This window comes from Siphateles boraxobius, unplaced genomic scaffold, assembly GCF_051911475.1.
Source record: "Siphateles boraxobius isolate OS27281-9 unplaced genomic scaffold, OSU_SipBor_1 24, whole genome shotgun sequence".
NCBI lineage: Eukaryota > Metazoa > Chordata > Actinopteri > Cypriniformes > Leuciscidae > Siphateles > Siphateles boraxobius.
In genome coordinates this window covers 1,774,548-1,797,281 of record NW_027508855.1, presented here as the reverse complement: position 1 = coordinate 1,797,281, position 22,734 = coordinate 1,774,548, and the positions used below count along the sequence as shown (strand labels likewise).

Below are 22,734 nucleotides of genomic sequence, written 5' to 3'. Positions count from 1 at the left end.
TATTATATTATATATTAAGACCCTTGATCTTCACCTGACTATGGCTTTGTAAACTTTATCCATGATGTGGTTTATAATGGACTGTGGTACAGAAACAGTGACAATGTTACACACTCTTGGCTTACTCTGGCTATTCTCTGCTGTCTCAGACAACGATATGTTTGTCCAGTTTCAGGCACCGTAGCTTCTTCGAAAGGGAGGGGTGAGCAGTGGGCTGAGCCCTCAGTGCAACTCGCAGCCGAACCGCTAGATGTCGCTAAAAATCACACACTGCACCTTTAAAGGCATGAAGAATAAGGGGGACTTTAAAAAGCAGATGGAGAAACAAATTAGACTGGTTGTCTTGGAGCTTTAAAGACACTTATTGGAATTGCTCACCCGCTATTCAAATGACAACTATCAGTAACTTTCCTTATTCAACAACTGTCCTTATTATCTATGCAAAACAATGAACTAAATGCAGTCAAACATGTCCTAACAAGGATCAATGAATACAGAGACTAATGTTGTATTTTTAAAACATAAAAAGTCAGTTTCGTTTCACATTTTTATTTATACTTTTTTTTTTTCAAGATGACAATAAATCTCCCCCAGACAAATAATTCACAAATACGTATTTATATTTATGTATGTTTGTATGTCTGCCCAGATTGATTACAATACAGCAGAAATCACATGACTGGTAAACGCAAATGTAACATAACCTAAAATAAGCAATAGAAATACAGCTGACAACCTCACCGTGTTCATGTATTCCTAAGGAGAAAAATCCTCACCAATGATGCAGATACGTCTTTGGATTGCACCAAATACACTAATTTTAGTCTGTTTAACTGACTCCAGCCTCAGTCTCTGGGCTGCTCTTGTGTCTGGTCTTGTGATGTCAAAATCACATTTGCCTATATTCAATAAGATTTCCCTCTGTGAGGCACTCAAAGATCAGACAAAGCACTTTTTCTACATTATCCTGTCTTTTACTTTACTGTCATTTTGTAGAAAATGTCCTCATATAAGAAGTTAATTAATATGTGCAATATTTTTTTTTATTTTTATTAATTATCAACATGTCTCTCTCTCCTTATGAGAGACTCAATGCTGTAAATAAATGCAATACTGGTCAATTTCTGATTCAGACAATAAACAATTTATTTTTTTATAATTAACTGTACATTACATTATAAAACATAGTGCAACACAACTTAAAATGGTCAAAATGAAGTACAATATCTGATGTATGTTCCCAGTCTCTTTTAAGAGCTGTTAAGTTAGGGCTAAAGGCAATCTTATAGTTTCAACCAGTTGATTTTATTGTTAGCTTAGTGTGTTCAAATGTCAAACCATTTGTGTCAAAACATGTCAAAACATGACAATAAATAAATGACTTTGGTCTCTTCTATTCAAATATGAAATGTAGTATCAAAATGAAAAGACAAACAGCCTAAAAATAATCCACAAATAAACGTTGCTCTATAAATACCGCAACCAGGTGAAGACAAAACCTCTGTGAAACAAGCAGTTTGTACTGAAGAACCGTTTGATTGCAAATGGCAACAGGTAAGGCACTTGCATGTCTGAAGAAACGAAATGTCTAGTACTCAAATCAGCAGCAGCTGGGAGGAGGTATGAGCCATGAGCAGAAAACATAACTACAACTTTAGTTTTTTTCAGGAGGCCATCTTTTTTGGCAATCGTAATAATTTTGATTTGCAGAAATGCCTCCTCAAAACTATACAGTTTGAAATGGGAATGTCCTCATTAAAATATGGTTGAAAAAATAAATTAAATAAAAAGCCAATATTAAGTTCCAAATAACTGGCAATTTACAAAAGCATTATGAAAAAGGTCTCACAGATAAAAAAAAAAGCCAGAACATAGTTTTATACAGCAGTGACTGTGGGCCATGTGGACCATATCGGAAAAAAAAGCTTTCACTCAAAACTCACTTAAGGTGCTTTTCTTTCTCATCTGATTTTCGTTCTTCTAAATGAAAACTATTTAATAAATAAAAATGATTCTCTTAAAATTCTTGCTTACACTTATTGCACAGGCCACTTTGCATATTTAAATTTTTTTCCAAAAAAAAGGTGAAAAACAAAAAACCTTAATATATAACAAAGATCAGTAACATTAATTATTAAATTACACACACACATATATATGAAAAAATAATTAAGGTCAAGTTTAACCAATACTTGCAAACTTACTAGTTATCCCGGAGTACTTATCAAACTTTGTGTTCTTTTACACATATCAGACACCATCATGGTAGTAAAGTCCCTATGGCCACAATAGCATAAGATAACGCACAGCTCGTACCTATTAATACTTAACCTACATGACTGATATTATCCGATGCCATGATGTCATTTCGTATAGGAGACACTTTAAAAGGACTTTTTAAAGGACGAGTGACACATTTGAACATCCTCTGATCAACTTGAAGATTGTATTGTACTAATGTGTTGGTGCTAAAGCCTTTTTGCACATCACAGGCTACAATTTGTACAATAAACAGCTTAAGCTAAATTACATAACAGGAGCTATGCACTAGTAGCATATTTCAGATGTAGCTGACCTGACAAACACCAGCTGAGAAGCAAATTAGAGAGTTGTAAGACAAATAGCCAACGACATTCATGTTGCATTCTTCTCTGGAAATAGACAATAATTATGTGGCTTTGTTGATGTCATTTTTGCAAATGGCAACATTTAAGGATTCAAGTAACTATCAGGTTACAATCATAAATTTCAGACTAAACTTTAGTCAGAAATTACTTTTGTGGTGTGACATTTTGATGACAATATTTTCACAAAGGTTTGTGGTGCTTTTAAAGGCAAAACTTCAAGTGAACAACAAAGTTTAAAATATTCCTTACTTTGGGCTAAAACTTTGATCATGTTTTAATAAAGCCATTGCTAAAATGTTATCATGGTCATGCATCAGTATCTACATCTGAAAATGTCTATTATCATTAGTAAATAACACGCAGTCTTAATTTCTACACTTATGTGCACTTTTATGGTTTGACAATTTTCTAAATCAGATAAACTGCCTTTTTTGTCATTGAATCATCTCAAATACATGATTGGTTTATCTGCAATAGCACATAAATTTGCTGGTGAACAAACTGGGAGGCAAAATTTAATCAATATTGTTGTTAATAATAATACCCGCCAGAGGGCATTTAAAAATTAAAACAATTTTAAACGATGGATATCAAACAAATATTTGAATAAATGGTAAAATCATTGCTAATTTAACCAGGTCTTGATTATGCCACCTATAGATGGGCCACACGTATAGTCAAACTGTAACAGGTTGGGCTTCTTTTAGCAAGACAAAGAAATGCAATATCAACAAAGCCGTTAATGAAGGTCCAAGCCAGAGCATGCTTTAATATATATCTTAGTTAAGCAGACAGACACATGAAGAACGCAGTGCAGTTATGTAAAGGGCTGCTGGAAGGACGTCCAAGCCTGGCCTGATTGTTCTCATGAGGTGTCTAGCAGCTTCAGCCTCCACGGTTGCTTTCGATGGCTGTGGGACTGGAGCAGTCCCATTCACTGAGAAAGCAGTTCTGACATCTTTGAGTCAGCTTTTCAAACTCTGCAACAGAGTCGGAGTTAAAGAGAGCTTGGGAGAGCAAGAGGTTTCCCAGCAAAGTGAAGGCTCTTGCTCCTCACAGTCAATTGAGACTGTGGCAGAAAGCGTGAGGTCCTCTGTGGAAATGGCCAAGTCACCTAGCTTGGCCAGCGAATTAGACCTTTTAAGATGGGAGGACACGGTCAGTCCGGCGAGCCGCACACGGGTGTCAATCTCTTGGGCTCTCTGGCGTACTAAGCCCGGCTGGCCTTTCCGAATTCTCTGAAGACTGTCGCTGCTGTAGCTGCGAGTCAGGGATGAACCCGGTGCAAGCGTTTGCTGGAATTCACTGGAGCCAGGGGGCAAGTTGTGAGCACTCCCCTCATCCACTTCCATGTCCTCCGTGGCAGTGTCCTCTACACTCAAGTCCATCTGTTCTGACTGAGGACCGGACAGTTGATCCAGTCTATGGTGCACCAGCTGTGTCTCCAGGTGGGCCCCCGGACTGAGCTCCGCCATAGGCCTCTCACCACCAAGACTGAGCCTCAGGAGAGTGAGCTCGGTCATAGAACTGCTGAAGCTCCCCTCGTTTTCCCCCTCCATTTTGTCCTCAGTCTCCAAGGAAAAATGCAAATCCTGAGGAAGGTCTTCGCACCTTGGTTGCTTGAGGTAAGTGTCCGAGTTGGACCGACTGGAGCAACGAATGCACTGGCAGTGCCCGCTGCTCATGTGATGCCGAGGGGCAGGAGGAGGCATCTTTTTGGCGGAGGCGGGACTGAATTTGTGTCCTCCGGGGTCCTTGATGGAGAGACTGGGAAGGCCAGCATGACGTGGCAGGTTAAGGCGATGGGTGCGACGTTCGCAGCGGCGGCCGCTGGGCAGGCGCAGGCAGTCTCGGCACGACTGATATGAGGGCTTCACTTTGTAGGGGTTTCCAATGCTAGCACTGTCCTAAACCGATGAATACACACAGGCAGGGAGAATGCATGGTTAGGTTTTTTAAAGGTGTAAGAGTACGGGATGCTTTAGAGAAAGTAAAGCGTTTAGGATGGATTCACAGAAAAGAGCTCTTTGAGCTATAAGCTTGCATACAAGCCAGGAGAGCTGCCGCTACAGCTAAGACGTCATACTCACGTCAAAGCCAGAAGGGCAGCTGCGTTTCCCGGCCAGCCTGTTGCTGTTGTTGGCGTTCTCGTTGTTAAAGCGGTTCGAGTTAGCCAGGCTCCCGTCTTCCCTCTGCGTCTCCTCACCACGAGCTAAGGCAGCCATCTCTGCCTCCTCCTTTTGTGCTTCCTCCTCATCCTCCTCCTCCACCGTGCTGAACTCCAGCCGCATGCGCATGTCCTCCAAGGGCTCCAGTCGGCCGCAGGTCTGGGCTGCTGTCCCCTCCCCAGGAAGGGCCAAGTGAGCCATGGGGAAACCCTCATCGTCCAACAACGCATCCCTCTCCACGTCCTCAATCTCAATAAAGACTCGTTCCATGCCTAAAAGCGGAGGACCTCGAACTGGCGTGGAGGGTTCACTGTCCAGAGCAGTGTCTGAGAGTCGCCGGAAGTAGTAGTTATAATTGAGATGGTCTGTCGGCTCTTCTCCGCAGCAGGAGGAAGCACTCGCTCCTCCGTGGCCCCAAGCCATTTCCACCTGATCAGGGTGTAGCGATGAAATTTGAGGAGTCTGGTCATCACTGGCAGCTGAAGCCTGAAGGCCCTCCGGCGAATACTCATCACCATCTGGTTGCCAGAGTTTGTTGTGTCTCTGCTTGCTACAATGACAGAAAACAAAGGTAGCAGTCACCTCTTGATAGTGTGAAAAGAGAAAACACAACCAAAGAAATCTCAAAAAAAAAAAAAGCTAAAGGTTTTGGTCCTTTTATTTCATGTTTGAAAAACTATGTGGTCACTCGTAACTGTGTAGGATGTTTGTGTCCCCACCAGACTACTTAACAAACAAGTCTTTGTTGTTCAATCAGCTTTGACCAGAAAGACCAAGCTGGTTAACTGGCTTCACCAGCACCAAACCATCACAAACCAGCTTTGACTAGCATGGACATTCATGCTGTTCTAAAGCTGGTCTTTTTCCACATTATTCAATAATCAACAAACACACATATTAAAAAGTAAGATGCTCTGAATAAAATGTGAAGGTTAAATAAATAAATATAATTCTAAATACAAAAAAGGAACTTATGATGTTAAAGAGAACATGTTTCTCATTATCTTGACTTTTCCTACCTGGCATCTAAAATCCCCTCGTACTCAGCCAGTTGTTTCATAAAAGCTGGATTGGGTTGTGCTATATTCCTCTTCTGTTTAACAAAACTGTGCGCCTTTTCAAGTGACCATCCATACTCCTTCATAGCATAAGCAATGACGGTGGATGCTGAGCGACTCACTCCCATCTTGCAATGTACTAGGCATTTAGAGTTGTTTTTCCTATATTAAAGACATACAGGCATCCAAGTCAAAAAATGGTCCTTTAATGAGTGAAACAGCGAATGACAGGAACAATAACACACTTTTCCAATATCTTTTTAACCATGAAAAGTAACTCACTTGGCTCTAACTATGAAGTTGTAGGTTTCGTTCCAGTGCGCCAGCAGATCTGTAGTCTCATCATCATAAACACGGACATTACAATAACAGAAGGTACCTGGGAAAAAGTTGTCAATCTCTCTTGTGACATTGAGGATATACCCCACCCTGCATAAAAATAAACTGACGTTAGATTGTATACTGCAGATTTGTGTTAAATACACACATACTGTAATCTTAAATAGACACACAGTAGGTCGATATATATCAGCACTAACCCAGAGTCTTGAAGCTCCTCCAAGTTGGATGCGTTCCATTCTGAGCCCTGAAATTAATGACATGCACAACAACAACAGCTTTATTAGCTTCTAGAGTCTTAAAGCTCCTGTCGATAACCATCATTTAATATATCATTCGATAACCATATCGTAAACTTAAGGAGTTCTTGTTTTCAGTAGATGCGACAAAGACCGAACAAGTTTTGAGCATGTGTTCTACAATTTTGATTTCAGTGTAAATAAATGCCATTTAAATGAAGAAATTTCTAAATAATTGTTTAAAAATCAAGTAAAAAATAAAATAAAATAAAAGATAAACCATTTTTGACAGATAATCTTATCTGCAAGCTCTAGTGTATGTTTGTTTGCATGCTGCATGTGGGCCCTTCTTAACATCTGTGCACCAATCTACACTGTAATGTTGTTGTTTTTTAAATCAAGAATTGTTTGAGAGAGTAGTGCAATGCATCAGTGAATGCAGGCTGTCCTATCAGTAAACTAGCAGTATGCGCTCTGCTTTTTAGGTAAGCAAAAATCTTAAGCAAACAAGAATCAAGCATGGCTGAGAAATCTTGGAGGAAGCTTTACCAGGTACAGATGGTCAAATATGAGTGTAGCCTTGTCCATCTGGCCGAGGATAAGCAGCATCTCATTGTCAATAAACTCTTTATACTCCCTCAGGTTGCAACTCATATGTTGTTCCAGCTCATTTCGGATCTACAGAAGTGAAAGGATTCAATTGAATGCTCCTTCCATGGCTGATGCATTTATGTAAAGCATGGCATAAAAGCCTCATTACATATACCTCCTTAGAAGTAATATTTTCCAGGTCCTGAAACATCATTATGTTTCGGAGTTTGGCTTTGATCATACATTCTGTTCTCTCTCTCTCTGTTGGCCTGTTTATGATATGACAAGCAATGTTAATATATGTAAATTAATAAAGATTTTAGTCCCATATCAGAGTATCCAATCTTATAATCAGTTTATCAATCTGTTGTTGCATTTATGTAGCTTTGAAGATTTATCATAGAATTTCTATTTTATCCAATGACATATTACTCACTGATCAGAAAACATGACTGGGGAGTCAGGCCGGGTGGTCTCTAGATCTGTCATGGCATTCCACTCATTGATACAGCTTTGCTCTGAAGAGATGCAGCTCTCATAATAGCCAACCCATGTAAGGGCCATCCCTCCAGGGAAATAGTTGTATCTACGGGACACCTCACATGCTTTGTGCAACATCTGGAGGGCAGACCTGCAATATACAATAAGTCAAATATAATCAATTCATGAAGTGTGAAAGAACAAAAAAAAAAACATGTTATAAAAACACAATAAGAGGATATGTCATAGTTTGTATATTTAACTTTGAAATCTCTTTCCAGCATAAAACAACAAATATAAACTGAGCCAACGTACCACATGGCCTGGACTGACACTGGCTTAAAAACATGCAGTCTTCCTGCTGTGCTTACACTGAAACCTCTGGGAGAAGAGAAGAGAGTGAGTTCAGGCATGTAAATTATGAGCTATGGCATCATTTGTGATTATATAGAAATGCATAAGCAGGCAGCAGGATGATTTTGCTTTCCCAGGTTGGTCAGTGGAACAATTTTACAACAAAAATCAGTGGAAAATGCTCTCTGCATAGTGCCTTTGCCAATAGCCTTTCAAAAGGTCTTTCTTTCTTTATTTCGAACAAAAAATAAAATAAAATATAACAATAAAATAAGTGTGTTGCAACATACCGAATGTTACAATACAATATTTGCAATATGTTTGAAAATGAGCGAGATGAAGCAGAAGCTTGTTATTTTCCCCACCCCTTATTCAACTCTAAATATCACATGCATAAACATACCATAAACATGTTATTTCATACTGAAACTGTAGAGGTAATTCTCTGTACACATAACATATAGGGTGATTTTAATTTGACAAAACATAAACAGGCAGATTGATGGCAAATTCAGTTTATTTCAATGTGTATGGTGTGTAAGCAATCAATTTAAAAAAAAAAAAATTAGAAACTAAAAAAGAAGCTAAAAAGGTTTCTTCAATACCCCTGCAACTTACTGATTTCAGACAAATACTTTTCAACACAGGAGTTTTAAAGTCACAATGAAACTGAAGTAGTGACGGATCTTTTCTTTCTAATTGTGACGTACATTGAATGAAACGGATTATTAAACGGGACTTGGATCCATCCGTCAGCTGTTGAATGGATGGAGGCAGGTCTGAATGCGAGCTTGTAGTGATGGGGTTTTATGAGGACAAAATTATTGGAGAAGTCTGGCATTTGTCACCAGAGATAAAGATTTTGATTAAAAATGACTAGCTAAAAAAAAGGTTACCAAAAATTAAACATGCATTCACAAAAAAAATCAATAACATGCATTTTAACCTTTAGTGAACTAGGATATTTACCCATCTCCGTCCAAGTGAATCTTGGTATCACTCCAAAGCGGAAGAGTCATCCCAATAGAGCAACTTTTACTGCAACAAACATTTGTGTCAACCAATCAGTGTGGTTATGAATAATAATGCAGCGAATGCATAAAGGTTGTTAGTTAGCACAACCCGGTTCTTACCTGTCCTTATCTGTGAAATCCATCCCAAGTAGTATGTTTTCTTCAGTGTCTTGACGCCCGTTTGTGTAGACAACCATCATGTAGCGTACATGATCTGTCCATCCACTTTCTAATCTTACAACCTGTTGATGGAGACAGTGTACATTGGTGTATACACATTAAGAGCAGAAGCCATTCCTACATTGTACTAGATATAGTGTATGCCACTTACTAATTTAATTCTATCCTCAGAACGGAGGGTGTTTATCATTACTTGTAGGTGCTGTGGTAGATCACCTTAAACAACAACAGCAACAAAACGATCAATTAAAAGAAAAAACTCAGATGAGTATTAATCTTATGGGAAATAAACCACTATGTTCATCAACAATAAAACCACAATTTAAAAGAAGTTGTTAACGGAAATGTGTCACACATCCACCTTTACTGTTGTGGTTCTAAGTGTGTGCAAGTCTAAATTGGCCAAATTGTCCATGCGCTCCATTATGCACCGCTCTGTTTCTTGTTACAATGACAAAAAGTTTTAAAAGTTACATTTTAAGGCTGGTCTGCCTCAGCGGACTTACAGCACTCGTCAATTTCTAACAAGATTGAGACAGCCAATCTAAGAAGACAGCTTTTACTGTTCACAGGTAACAGCCCCCCCCCCCCCCTGGTCAATTGGTCAACCCCAAATGTTCAAGACATTGTTCTGTTACTTACGACCTTATTGTGGTTTACCTGCATTTTTATGATGGGTGGGTGTTCTGGGCCCTTGTGCACTGCTCCCTTGCTGTAAAAACAGAGCTGCCCCTTTTACCATGAAGAAACTTTCACTCAGGCTGAAATAGGCCACACATACAATTAACACACTCCAAAATTAAGATTAATTATCATAGTTAAAAAAGGATTCATCTAAATAAGATAAATAAAAATAGCACTGACCTTAGGTTTGCTTTTCGATCATCATCACTGCCTAAATCCTGACAAATAAAACAGCAAAAGAGTAATTACAAAGGTCCCTGATAGAAAATATACCACATGAAATTACTTTGCATTTATTATCAACCAATTCTGAATGTCTCACATCGTGGTTTGCAGACAGAAAGGCCATAAAAAGCTATTAAAAGCCTGTCTGATAGGATGGATCCAGAAATGCAAGCCCTGAACTGAAGACTTCAAATAGTTTGCAGAAACGTTTTACGCTCAAGTAAAACACAAACACTTGTGATAGACACAATAAAAACTGAAAGCCTAATGGATGATGGGCATTACTGTAGGCTTTTGTTATAGTTAGCAAGTTCATTAGTGGGCTGTCTCTAAGAAACTGCATAGCAAAATCTGGGGTGAGACATGACAATATTCTGGGTCCCATGATTGGTCACCAGGCAGAGTATCTATTCAGTGACATCATTGCAGTCAATGTACTGGGTGTAGTGAGAGGAAGACTCGGTTCTTTCGAACAGTTCGTTTCCAAATAACCAATTCAAAAAACGATTCGGCTGTTCTAATAAATCATGGCGTAATGGCGTTAATTATTACGTTTTTATGCCCTAGTTCAGGCAGGTGGGAACCATTACTTAGCCAACACAGTCATTTGGAATAGACTATATTTTGCATTCACATTAAACTACTAAAATGTATTTACATTTCTTGGCTGAATTTTTTTTTTTTTTCATGCGATTAAAGAAATTATTATCTATTAATGCCACTCCATATGTGCTGATAATAAAACCCACTCAAAGTCGTTTTATTTCTAAGATTTCAACTATTCGGTAAATAAAGTAGACACATTTATTTCAGCAAATAAAGTCCAAATGCTCATGTATTAGATTACTCTTAGTTCATTAATCGCACATGCCCGAATGATCTCAGTTCAATGAGCCGTTGACTCGAAACAGTTCAGACCGATTCAGTCCGTTTCGTAATTGTTCAGTCTGATTCGTGATTCTTTCAGGCAGGAAAGGAGTCGATTCAATGAACGATTTATTCACAAACGAGGCAAACCCTCAAGGAAGTATAGGCTGTCAAATATTAAGAAAGTGTTCTAAAGCATATTTGTGGTATGGCTGAATTGACCTATTACGTTAAAAAAGGCAAGTTTTTACCACTTTAATCCGCAACACAAATTAGATTACGTTATCATGGTAATGGTAAAATAAACATTGACATTATGCACCATGTCGCCTACGGCTACTAAAAGAAAATAATTAGGCTACCTAATATTTGAACCAACTACACAGTTTTTTTTTTTTTTTACCATTTCAACAATATTGAAACAAAATTAAGTATTGGCATGCTTTATTTTGTTTGGGCAAGTCAAGTTAATCCCTATCATCACACGCACGCGCGCGCTCTGATACACTGCCTGAAAACACCTCCACGCTAATGTCAAAACTTCACCATACGCTTATCACCTACACAGCAGGTTGAACTCGGTGACTTCTTGTAGTATCACATTTACACATCGTTAGAAAGGAAAACTGATCCCAAAGCAAAAGGCCCGGCGAACATTAGCTGTTTAAGCGCTATTTACACATGCATCCCCGGTATTTCCTCCGCCGGTCAGCCTCCACTCACCTCCCCCGCGTTGGTGCTGGCTGAGGATGCGGCGCTGGGTGTAGGGGAGCGCTGCAGAGTCACCAGAGCCATGGCTGAGCTGCAAAGCGTTCAGCGAAACCTCACAGGCGCTCCGGTCCGAAGAGGACACGCCGAGATATCCTGTTCTGATTGTGCGCCCGCCAGTGACGGGGTTAATGCATTCAGAGGCGCATTAAATCTATTTAGCTGAGCGATAAACCCATCATCGGCTTTGTCATCCACCTCGACGATTCTGCAAATTCTCATTCACGCCAACGATGCCAATAAACAACGGTCTGTGCTCTATCTTCGCGGCTGGAGCGTTGATTTAGTGACAAGACATAATGGACCTTGTTTCGGGACCGCCGTTCGTGGTTGGTGTAGTTCTGTGATCGTCTGTGTTAGATATGGGCTTCTGGGCCAACCGCGTGAAGGTGACTTGCACTTCTCCCTGACAACAGTGCATCCTATGCAGACTCAACACCCAATCATCCACATACTACCAGACCCTCATGATGTAGACCATCTCAAAACTAACGTAATGTTTGGTCGATAGATTTCTCCTTCCTCCATATGACGAAGACAAATGTGTATGGTTCAGCAACCAAAAATGAAGCAGTGTGTGTTTGTAATGCGCTTTCAACATCTGGTTATAATGAAAAATTGTGTTATGTCTTTTAGTCCATGTCTGTTATCTAGCCCTCTACTGAAATGTTGGCATGCACATTTACAATCATTTTCAATTAATGTGGGCTTATTAGCTACTCCTTCTCAAAAATCAACAAAAAATATTGATGACTCATCCTGCACTACACCAAATTTTGTTTAATCAAATTCTCTTTAGAACAAGAATATCCCTCCCCCTTCAGTCATACAGCAAATAGCAAATCATGGTTCATGGCTGTCACAATTAAAGTCTATTGGCGTGTATGGAAACTGAGAAAATTAAATATTGCAGAAATGTCACAGACAGGACAAACCAATATTGATACAATCAACCTTTATGCTAAAAGTATTAGACAGTACAATGTGCATAGAATCTATTGGAAAAATATCAAAGGACAGAAATCTGCACTTATCAAACCATTTCATTGGATATTTTAGTTACACACGTACTTGGCATCATAAACGGGTTTATGTACCATTTCAAAAGAAAAAAGACCAGAAACACAGGTCAGTATTTTATGAGCATAAAACATGCATATAACTTAATATAATATAACATTATTTTCTCTCAAAATATTTCAGTGCATTTAGAATGCACTTACACAACAAGCAGTATTTACCAGCATGGACTGATTATACATGTTTTTCTTGACTACTCTTCCTGACATCAAACAGTTTCAGCTTTCCATGTGCTGTTAAGGAGACGTGTTGCTGGAAGTCTCGGCTGTCTCAGAACCACGCGGCCTTTCCATGTGTTTTTGTTCCATGGTGTTTTGAGTTGATTCCTCTAAGCTCCGCCCGGTTGTTTCCATAGGCAAAGCCCAGGATGCCACTGTGCCCAGCAAGCAACATATTAAATACACTGACAGAGTCAGGTAAACTGATGTTTTCAGAAGTACCTGAGGGGGGACAGACACAAACATGCATCAGTACATGTTCAATACACTTTTATTCTCCTAGGAATTTGTAGGAATGCTCTACCTGAGCAATAAATGGTGTGACGAGAGCTCCAACACGAGCCATCCCACTGCTTGTACCAATACCAATAGCCCTGGTTGCGGTGGGGAAAACCTGAGGAGGCCAAAACAAGAAAAAAGAAAACGGCATTTTAAATGAAATTCTACTGGGATTGACTAAGCACAATAAGCCGCTTTGCAATTAAGCTTTACCTCAGGTGTATAAACATACGCAACCTGCCAGCCTGCTGTTATAGAGGCTCGAGCAATGAAAATAAAGACTGTGATAAGTGTCCTGGAAATAGTAAAGAAAAAACAAACATGTCATTTACAGTGTCTTGAAAAATATTTAGGCTGCTTTTTATTTTTATTTTAAGTACAAAGTTTATTTGGGATACTTCTCAGTGTCTTTACAGCTTTTTTGATGATTTGATGAATGTACCTTTGTGTGCAGGCGTACAGTGGCAAGATACACAGAGAGAATGTTAAAAAAAAAAGTGCCATGCTTTTTCTCCGGCCTATTAGATCAATCATCCACATGGAGATCAGAATACCTATTCTGACATCAAGACATAAATCACACAGTTGTCTATTAGTTGTATGTAGCTCATATAACAATGTTTGCATTTAGGTTGATTAACTAAAAAACAACACTTGAGAGGGGAGAATTACATATGGTGCCACGTCACCTGGAAATTCTGCGAAGGTGCTCCACAGAAGGTTCTCATAATCAGGAAATGTCAAATATTTGCACTCCAAATTGCACTGAGGTTCCATACTTGAGTTGTCAGTGACTGGAATTAGACACAGTTTTACTGACATTTACAATATGCACACATAATTAAAAGTGCCCCTCAAGTGTTTAAATTGTAATGAAATTGTTAAAGAAATGACATCAATTGAGTCATTACAAATCAAAACCGTTTTGACATGCTAGTTGTAGCAAAAAGACATTACAGACAGTTTACACAACCGTTTAAAAGTTTGGGGTCAGTAGTCAAAAGGGACAGAAAATAATTTTATGAACTTTCTATTCAAGAATCCTGAAAAAAATGCATCATGGTTACCACAAAAATATTAAGCAGCACAACTGTTTTCAACAATTATAATAATAGGAAATGTTCCTTGAGCACTATATCAGCATATTAGTTTGATTTCTAAAGGATCATGTGACCCTGAAGACTGGAGTAATGGCTGTTGAAAATTCCTCTTTGGCATCTTATATTAAATATATTAAAATAGAAAAAAAATTGTTATATTGTAATCATATTTCACAATTTTACTGTTTTTACAGCATTTTGATCAAATAAATGCATCCTTGGTGAGTATACAAGACTTCTTTCAAAAACATAAAAAAAAACATACTGACCCCAGAAAATTAGTGTATTAGATTTATGGTCCTTACCTAAGTTTATACCTATTTAGTTTGTTCACAATTAGTACTTAAAAACCACTCACCACTACACGTAGATCCTGCTTGGAACAGCTCAGTGGTTAGCAGCACAAGACCATAATATGAAAAAGCACTACATAACCTGTGTTAAACAAAACAAAGGTAAATTTTTAGAAGTTTTACTGTATGTGGAAGGATTTAACACTTTCTAACAATACGCATACCAGATAAACCAGATCAGAAGTGTCGTCTTGCGGTATTCTGGAATAAAAAGATCTCTAATTCTCCCACGATCAGTCTAGAATACATAAACACAATTCTTTTTGCTAAATGTAATTTACAGCAATTAAACATAAAAATCCAAAATGAGACATTCCACAATGTAAGGAAAAGATGTAGGACTGGCAGCTCCATATAGCCAACCTTTGTGTTGGATATAAGTCTTCCTGTAGGCATAGAGCTCCCATTGGACGCTGCTACTTGTTTCAGAGTGTTCAGGGCCTTGTCTTCTCTGCCTCTCAGTACATCAAATCTAGCACTCTCTGGTAACCACTACATGACAAATGCACACAATCAGCATACAAAGTGTAGAATTAATGCAGTATCTAGCATTTCAGGCACCTTTACATGAGCCTTGAGTCTAGTAACAGTTTAAAACATTGTTACAGCCATACATACACAGCAGGAGGCAGCAAAGATAACAAGAGGAAAAGTGGAGAAAGCTAGCAGCCACTTCCACCCTAATGTGGGCATGATCATCATAGCCAGTAACACTTCAAACACAGCACCCACGGCCCAGAACACCTATCAGGACAGCAGATTAATTAATGTCTTTAATGATCAAGATCATTATAAGAACATACTTTGGTAATTCTCATTATGAGAGAAAAAATATAAAGGTATATTTAATAATAACCAATAAAACATTGCCTCAGTCAGTTACAACATTAACCATCTAACTGAGTGCAGTAAAATTTACAGTAATTTGATACTAAAAAAATGTGTGCAATAGTTGAATAAACAGTGGTCTTAATTACCCCTAACAGGATTATGGATATGCCTCTGGCTTTCACTGGGAGGAATTCAGTATATAATGTCACACTGTAAGGAAAGGATTTTTTTTTTTAAATAATACAATTATAAAATTACATTTAAATTAGGGCATGAAGTAAAAAAGTAAAATTATATATAAACTCTGCAAAAAAGAAACGTCCATTTTTCTGCATACTGTATTTTAAAGACAATTATGTAAACTCCAAATAAGCTTTACATATCTTCAGTGGAAAGGGTTTAAACAATGTTTTATATAACAATTATGTAATGATTTTTGAACTTTCTATTCATCAAAGAAGTCTTAACTTCCCAAAAAATATTCAGCAGCACAACTGTTTTCAACTTTGATAATAATGAAATGATTCTTGTGCAAAAAATCAGCATATTACAACATTTTCTAAAAGAGCATGTGACACTGAAGACTGAAGAAATGGCTGCTGAAAATTCAGCTTTGCCACCACAGTAATAAATTGTAATAATATTTCACAATATTACTCCTTTTTACTGTGTTTTTGATCAAATAAACAAAACACTTTTGAATTTTTATTTTAAGAATATACAGAAAAACAACACAGCTGATTATTCTAGATCAACAAGACTGTTCAGGTTCTTCACAGTAGTGAGCAAAAGCAACACTTCACAGGTTTAATGGTCCCTTAGGGAAATATGGAAGTATAGATAATTATGAGCACTAATGAGAGTACAATCATGTTGCACTTGTCACAGTTTCAAAACGTAGTATCTATATTCAGCTAAATCTCTAGAACATAAATACAAAGACCTATAAATAAAATGTTGCATCTGAGTGTTGCTCACTTATGAATGTGACTTATGACTGAGTGTGCACTGAAACCATAAGTCACAAACTTCATTGTTTGTTCATTGATGCAAAAACTCACGACTGAGGTGCTCCTCCCAGGCCAAATCCCACAAGACCTCGCAAGACTAAGATCCAATCGTAAACAGGTGCAAAAGCACTGAGAAGCCCATAGTAGAATGTCCACACCATGCACAGTATTAAACACTAAAAGATGATGACAGTGATGTTATCAGTGAGGCAATAATGACTGCTTTATGTTTATAGTTATACAAAGAATGCCTGCACTGACATCATTCATTTACTGATTTAAACCAAACATACCACTTTTCGGCCATACTTGTCTGAAATGTTTCCCCAAAGTGAGGAGCTGAGCATCATTCCAATAAACACTACCTGACAAGGTACGTACAAAATAATAACAAGATTCAAAAGATTAAATACTATAAAAGTCTTGACAATACTTAGAATATGGCTAGCACTGACCTTAAAAATTAACATATTCTTTTTTACATGATATTCTATCACTTTTCATGAAGCTATAGCCAAATTTAACCCCTGGAGGTGTTTAACCATGTTAGTGTACAATACTGACCACTGTTATGAATGCCACTTTCCAGCTCGAGAGCCTCCATTCACAGCGCAGTTGAGGAGCTGCAATACTAAGGAGCATCATTTCCATAGCATCAGCCATCTTCGCATGGAAATATAGGAATTTCGTGAGTTTTCAGCAAACAAGTTAAGTAAACTGAGTGAACTGAACAAATTAAAGCTATTTGATCAGTAAACATTAAAGGATTAGTTCACGTTTAAAAAAATTTTGCTGATAATTTACTCACCCCCATGACACCCAAGATGTCCATGTCTTTGTTTCTTCTTTCTACAATTCTTAATTGTAATTAAAATGTCTTACCCACGCAACTCCAGTTAGCATAGACAGCTTCCACTGAAACATTCCAAAACCAATAGCCTCAACTGCTTCCTCCACAGTGAAGGTTTCTAGTGAAAAATAAATACTCAATGATGATTCTTATGTTGGTATAATTAGTTAGCTAATATGTATTCAGTAAAAAGCGTGACCCTGTGAGGAATTAAATTCTGTTGACAAAGTAGCTTGAACTAACTGATACCCTGATGCTGCAATGTTTGTGACACAAATTCTGTCTATTTTTTCCCCATTGAAACATTCAACGCAATCCTGGAATAAAGAGAAATTGTTCAAATTGTGTGTTCATCTACAAATGTAGGATAGAGATGCCAACCTGACATTCCAGAGCTTCGGGTCTTGCTGTCCTCCAAATCCGTTTGCTTTGGAATAGTGCAAACTCCTTCATCGCTAGGCTCATTATTCCCAGACTGCTCCTCATGAACCCTAAGGATGCATTTTCAAAAATACAGACTTTAGCCTTAGTATGGTTATAAAATCCAATGCAAATCTGAAACTGATTAAAATCAATTTTATTGAAGCTGCTCTAAACATAATTTAAGACTGCATCCTTTGTCTGACATTTCCAGGCTACGGGTTTCAGTTCTCAGTCAATTAAAAGTGTAAATTTTTACTATTTTTACAAGTAAACACAAAACACACATGGATTACCTGATATCAGTGTCTTTCCATCGTTTGTAAGCCACTTGCGATGATCTTGTCAAGCCACTCATTTCCCTCTTCTATAATGGAACCCTAAACCATAACAGCGGATTTAGCTATAGAACAGGTTAGACCAGTGTGCGACTCTGATTACACCAACATAACATCAGAGATGGTAAACTTAGGGAGGGAGCTTGGCCTTAAGTAGTTACACAGTCCTCTATAGTACAACCCACGTGGCATCATGTCATCCCTAAACAACAAGCCACTCCAGCCCTAATCCAGGTCAAGAGAATGTCTGGGATTCTTTAGGCAAATCTTATTCATTACCATTAGAAAAGTTTGTTAAATAAACAGTAGTATTAGGAATGTTACGAACAGGGGAAACTATTGGTTCTCATCAACTAGGCACTTCTTTCTAAATTCAATATGCCCAAACACCAAAGTAAATAACGGAGATGATTTTAAGTACCACAGAAATGAAATAAAAGAACTTAGGCACTAGTTCTCAACCAGTTGGCTGCAGGATGACACAAAAAGTATTTAATATTATATTAAAATTATATTAAAATCTGATTGGACCAATCAGACACACACAAATTATTCATTATATTTAACGACCAATCCAGCAAGCTCACTGGTCTGTGAACCATCCCCCAAAAACTGCAACTTTCAAAATAAAGCCAACACACAGGCTGAACCAGGTCTCTGGTTACAGGACACAAAGACTGATTTGACCTCAAGGAATTTGCAGGGAGTTGTGACTCTCACTTAATTCTTCTGGAGAAGGAAAAATAAACCCTTTGAATCCTATATATTCTTTATATAACCACTTGAGAAATGTATAAACATGTATCCAATTTTACCATCTCATGATTTTCATTTTATGGGGTTTGGCCTATGCATTCATTATCTCTTTTAAACTCTTTGGATTAATGTTTCAGACTTGCATAGTATGGTTAACCAAAGTCACATGTGTAGCGTGTTTGATCTCTGTGAAGTGAAAGCTTTAGCGTAAGTTCTGTCAGGAAGACTCAATCAGCGCGTCACGTATTACCTCACTTCTAACCAATCAGGTGCTAACAGTCTAGTATAAAAAATTGGTAGTTACTTTTGTCTGAGTTCGCAGATACTGACGCTGCCAATTACCTCCGTCCTCCCCAACCACCACCAAGATCGTACCTTCCCCTTCATCCTCCCCACCACCAACAGGATGGTCCCTTCCTTTACTTCCAGGGGGGTCGTCTGCGCCCCTGCCTTCATCTTCAGGCAGGACATGCAGATTCGGCTACCCTCGCATTGCTCGCTAAGGACGGGGCCTACGCCAAAGAACTTTATAAATTTATGCTTGCTGAGCTGTTAAAGCTGCTGTAGGTAACTTTTGTAAAAAAATATTTTTTACATATTTGTTAAAACTGTCATTATGTCCTGACAGTAGAATATGAGACAGATAATCTGTGAAAAAAACAAGCTCCTCTGGCTCCTCCCAGTGGTCCTATTGCCATTTGCAGAAATACACCGTTCCCGGTCAGAAACAACCAATCAGAGCCAGGAGGAATGTCTTAGCAGTGTCAATCACGCTCGTGTACGCGATGATCACACCCCTCTCTTGCACAGCGCGAGCGCGCGCGTACCGTTCAAACTCAAGATTGCCGGTGTGCTGCAGCTGTGCTAATGGCGGAGAAACAACCTAAACTGCCAATTTCTCGAGTGGCACCTGCTCATTAAACAGAGGTAAAAGGAAAAAGACAGATGACAATAAACAAGCGAAAAAGAAAGAATTAGACAGAGCCCATTGACTCGGTGTCAAAACTCTAGCAGCATAACATGTAGATAAAATGTCACGCACTGTGCTAAGCAACAATTGAAACCTAGCATTACATATCGCTAGAATAAATACTTATATACTGTAACGTTAGTTACCGTTATATTAACGTTATCTTATTAGCTATTTATAACTTATAGAAATAGTGCAACGTTATAAAGTTACATGTATTGCAAAATACATAATGATTTGAGGGCGAAGTTTGTAGTCAAAGCATGGGCAGGCCATAGTCAATGTAAATCATATTGTTGATGTTTCGTCGTCCCTATTAGTGAATGTGCCATAACTGTTTATCCGCCGTCATCGGTGGTCCAGCTTACTAGCCTGCGCGTTCACGGCAGGCTCCGCTGTGGGGGAGCAGCTGTGGAGGGAGGGCTGTAGCGCAGCAGAGAGCAAGGGGGTTGGACCTGTAAGTTGTGCTTGTTCAAATTTTCAGGCTAAGTCAACGTTTTCTCAAAACTCCCTACTGCAGCTTTAATAAATATACGCTTGTTACTCAATTCATCTCCCGAGTCTTTCTGGTAGAACTAGAATCTTTTTTCCCCATTTGTTAATTTACAATACATTTTGCTAACTCTGTGACGCATTAGTATTATAAGAATCTTGTAGGTTATTTTCTTAAACACCTAATCAAATTACATATTCAAATGCCCTGCTAGAATGCAAAGGCCTTGTCCACACTAATACGTTTTCATTTGAACTTCCATCCACACTGAGACGGCGTTTTTATTAGTAAAAACGAACGTTTTTTTTCGCGTTGTAGTGTGGACCTTCAAAACGGAGGTATTCAAAAACGAAGACATTGAGCGTCAGCGTCAGTTCTGGCAAGCCAAGTAGTCAAGATGCTGCTAACGTTAGGCTATTGGCCAACAACACGGTCTCATCAGCGATCTGCTCAGCTGAGCTGCATCAGCTGTTCATCTCCCCTCACTGCTAATGACTACGCTCAAATCAGGGCGCCCTATTTAAACAGATTCAGTTCGCTCCTAACTGCTTGCTGCTCACTCTCTGCAACCCACCACCTCCCCAGCTCCTCCTTGTCGTGTATAACGTGGCATTTGCTATTCTATCATCGTTTCTGCTCTGTTCATATGGGGGAATAGTTCTGCTCTCCCAGTCCTAAACTGTGAGCGTTCCCTAATGCTGCTGCTGTCCTCTGACTCTCTGCTATTTCATGGTGCTCATGAAAGGTCAGAGGACTCCCTGAACAGAGCCATACTGCCACATTTAATTATCAATTTAAATTGCAATTTATTCAATTCAAATTTCCTAATCATTTCTATTGTCATGTGTGTTCTTGACTTAAATGGACCTGACAGAAATAGTTTTGTCATGTGACATATATTGTACCAATAGATATTCATGTTTATACCGGTAGTGTGCCTGATATGTGCTATTCACTATCACACTGTTGCTAAAATATGTTATGCACACTCTTCATATTACAGTCCTGCAAAGATGATAGAACATTTACTCACATTTGCTGTCCTGTGGCAATATATGAGCGCAGTTGCGTTTTAGACCAAACATATGTTGACAGAGAGCGTTTTCAAACGAAAATGCCGTTTTCGAATGTATCCGGATTAATGTAGACGTAGCCAAAGGATCGTAAAAAAATCCCTCCATAGGGAACAACTTCTCAGTGGCTCACACTGCTCCAGAGGGTGTGATATCTTCACACTTTAAAAATCACTGATCACAAGATCATACCTGTTAAGCCCTATTCGGACAGGACTAGTTTAACATGGAGAGGTGGGGTAAAGTAATAATTACCAGAGCTTCTCTGTGATTTTAGTCCCGTCTGAATATGCCATCTCAGGAATCATCACGGACAATGTCAGTAAAGATTACGCCGACTTTTACCTTCAATAAAAAGGTCCGGAAAAATTACCTCAGGTAATACTAATTCCGTGCGAATACACCCGCTGTAAATATGTACGTAAATATTTTGTCATTTCCTGTTTAAAAGTAGTTTTCCGTGGTTTTTCAAGTATGGAGACGCTTGAAAAGGCTTTCAGTTGCGTTCTAGATGCTGGGACAAGTCGGTGGCAAAACTCAAGTGTTTTCCCCATACCATTAAGATCAGTATAAGATCGAAATTACTTGTTAGAGGCGCGAAACATCTTTTAGCGTTAGGTAAGTGCCTATTACCAACACAATCCAATTTAAAGTTAATTAATACATTGTTCGACCGGATATAACTGTTTTATATATATAAATCTAAGTTATGGGTGTTTAAGCATGTGATATCAGGAAGGAACGTAATACACACATGACGACAGGAGGGTGACGGTGATGCGTAAATCGAGTTTCCCCTCCCACTTCTGCTAGTTTTATTGATATATCTTATCCCGTGCGAACTGGCCATTAAGATGTGGTAAAATTGCATTACTCCATCTACCCTTGTAAAGTTAATCCCGTCCGAATAGGGGTTTAGTTCCGTTTTCTGAGAAACCCTGATGTGAAGAAGATTAACTGAGTCTATGGACCCGGCTTGTGCCAGGCTGCGACCTTGTCTTTCCATTCAACAAAGATCCTGACTACCACTGGTTCTCTCTCATCAAGACAACATCTACAAAGATCAACTGGAGCCTCAACAAATTGCATCAGGACAATTTAATTCAAAGGGGCGAGACAAGCAAGTATCAAACTTATTCTCATTATTTGATACATTAAGTATCCTTCCTCACCCCTTTAAAAGAAAGGAATGCTACTTCTTGCTTTCCTGTGTTCTGCTTCAGCTCTCTTTTCCTTGGTAAACTGTATGCATGCATGTATTTGTATGTTAGAGTAGAAGTTTAAGTGTCTAGTAGTTAATAAAGTCTTGTTCATGTCACACGTAAAGTTGTCCGTGTTTCATGCTCATATACTGGAATCCCTAATCATGC

At 38.6% G+C, this 22,734-nt stretch overlaps 2 protein-coding genes across 3 annotated transcripts; both read right to left on the bottom strand.

The window, feature by feature from the left end:
* Positions 1–533: 533 nt before the first annotated feature.
* Positions 534–11,965, bottom strand: ssh1b (slingshot protein phosphatase 1b). Its single transcript, XM_077240670.1, has 15 exons — positions 11,549–11,965; positions 9,914–9,951; positions 9,710–9,810; positions 9,201–9,265; positions 8,990–9,111; positions 8,826–8,894; positions 7,818–7,883; positions 7,459–7,653; positions 7,198–7,291; positions 6,981–7,109; positions 6,393–6,439; positions 6,136–6,282; positions 5,815–6,015; positions 4,718–5,345; positions 534–4,534 (listed from the first exon to the last, which is right to left on the bottom strand). The coding sequence occupies exons 1-15, from the start codon at positions 11,618–11,620 to the stop codon at positions 3,593–3,595; spliced, it is 2,916 nt and encodes a 971-aa protein (XP_077096785.1). The 5' UTR covers positions 11,621–11,965; the 3' UTR covers positions 534–3,592.
* A 388-nt stretch (positions 11,966–12,353) lies between these two features.
* Positions 12,354–22,091, bottom strand: svopb (SV2 related protein b). 2 transcript variants are annotated; one of them, XM_077240537.1, is made up of 17 exons: positions 21,620–22,091; positions 18,031–18,114; positions 17,696–17,805; positions 17,347–17,432; positions 17,029–17,127; positions 16,758–16,829; positions 16,516–16,640; positions 15,601–15,664; positions 15,242–15,367; positions 14,987–15,115; positions 14,788–14,861; positions 14,629–14,705; positions 13,860–13,964; positions 13,613–13,724; positions 13,384–13,465; positions 13,196–13,285; positions 12,354–13,113 (listed from the first exon to the last, which is right to left on the bottom strand). In XM_077240537.1, the coding sequence occupies exons 2-17, from the start codon at positions 18,090–18,092 to the stop codon at positions 12,910–12,912; spliced, it is 1,617 nt and encodes a 538-aa protein (XP_077096652.1). In that variant the 5' UTR covers positions 18,093–18,114; positions 21,620–22,091; the 3' UTR covers positions 12,354–12,909. The 2 variants fall into 2 exon arrangements, with proteins under 2 accessions (XP_077096652.1, XP_077096653.1); XM_077240538.1 differs by having other exon boundaries at positions 21,325–22,079.
* Positions 22,092–22,734: the final 643 nt, after the last annotated feature.

What these genes read in the sequence shown, in the direction of transcription:
- ssh1b (XM_077240670.1), bottom strand. Translation starts at nt 11,620, where the DNA reads ATGGCTCTGGTGACTCTGCAGCGCTCCCCTACACCCAGCGCCGCATCC. An exon ending in ATTCACTTGGACGGAGATGG is followed by an intron (nt 7,884 to 8,825) that starts GTAAATATCCTA and finishes CTCTTCTCCCAG; the next exon opens with AGGTTTCAGTGTAAGCACAG. An exon ending in GAGGGGATTTTAGATGCCAG is followed by an intron (nt 5,346 to 5,814) that starts GTAGGAAAAGTC and finishes CTGTCATTGTAG; the next exon opens with CAAGCAGAGACACAACAAAC.
- svopb (XM_077240537.1), bottom strand. Translation starts at nt 18,092, where the DNA reads ATGAGTGGCTTGACAAGATCATCGCAAGTGGCTTACAAACGATGGAAA. An exon ending in TATCCATAATCCTGTTAGGG is followed by an intron (nt 15,368 to 15,600) that starts GTAATTAAGACC and finishes CTGTCCTGATAG; the next exon opens with GTGTTCTGGGCCGTGGGTGC. An exon ending in GACTTATATCCAACACAAAG is followed by an intron (nt 14,862 to 14,986) that starts GTTGGCTATATG and finishes TATGTATTCTAG; the next exon opens with ACTGATCGTGGGAGAATTAG.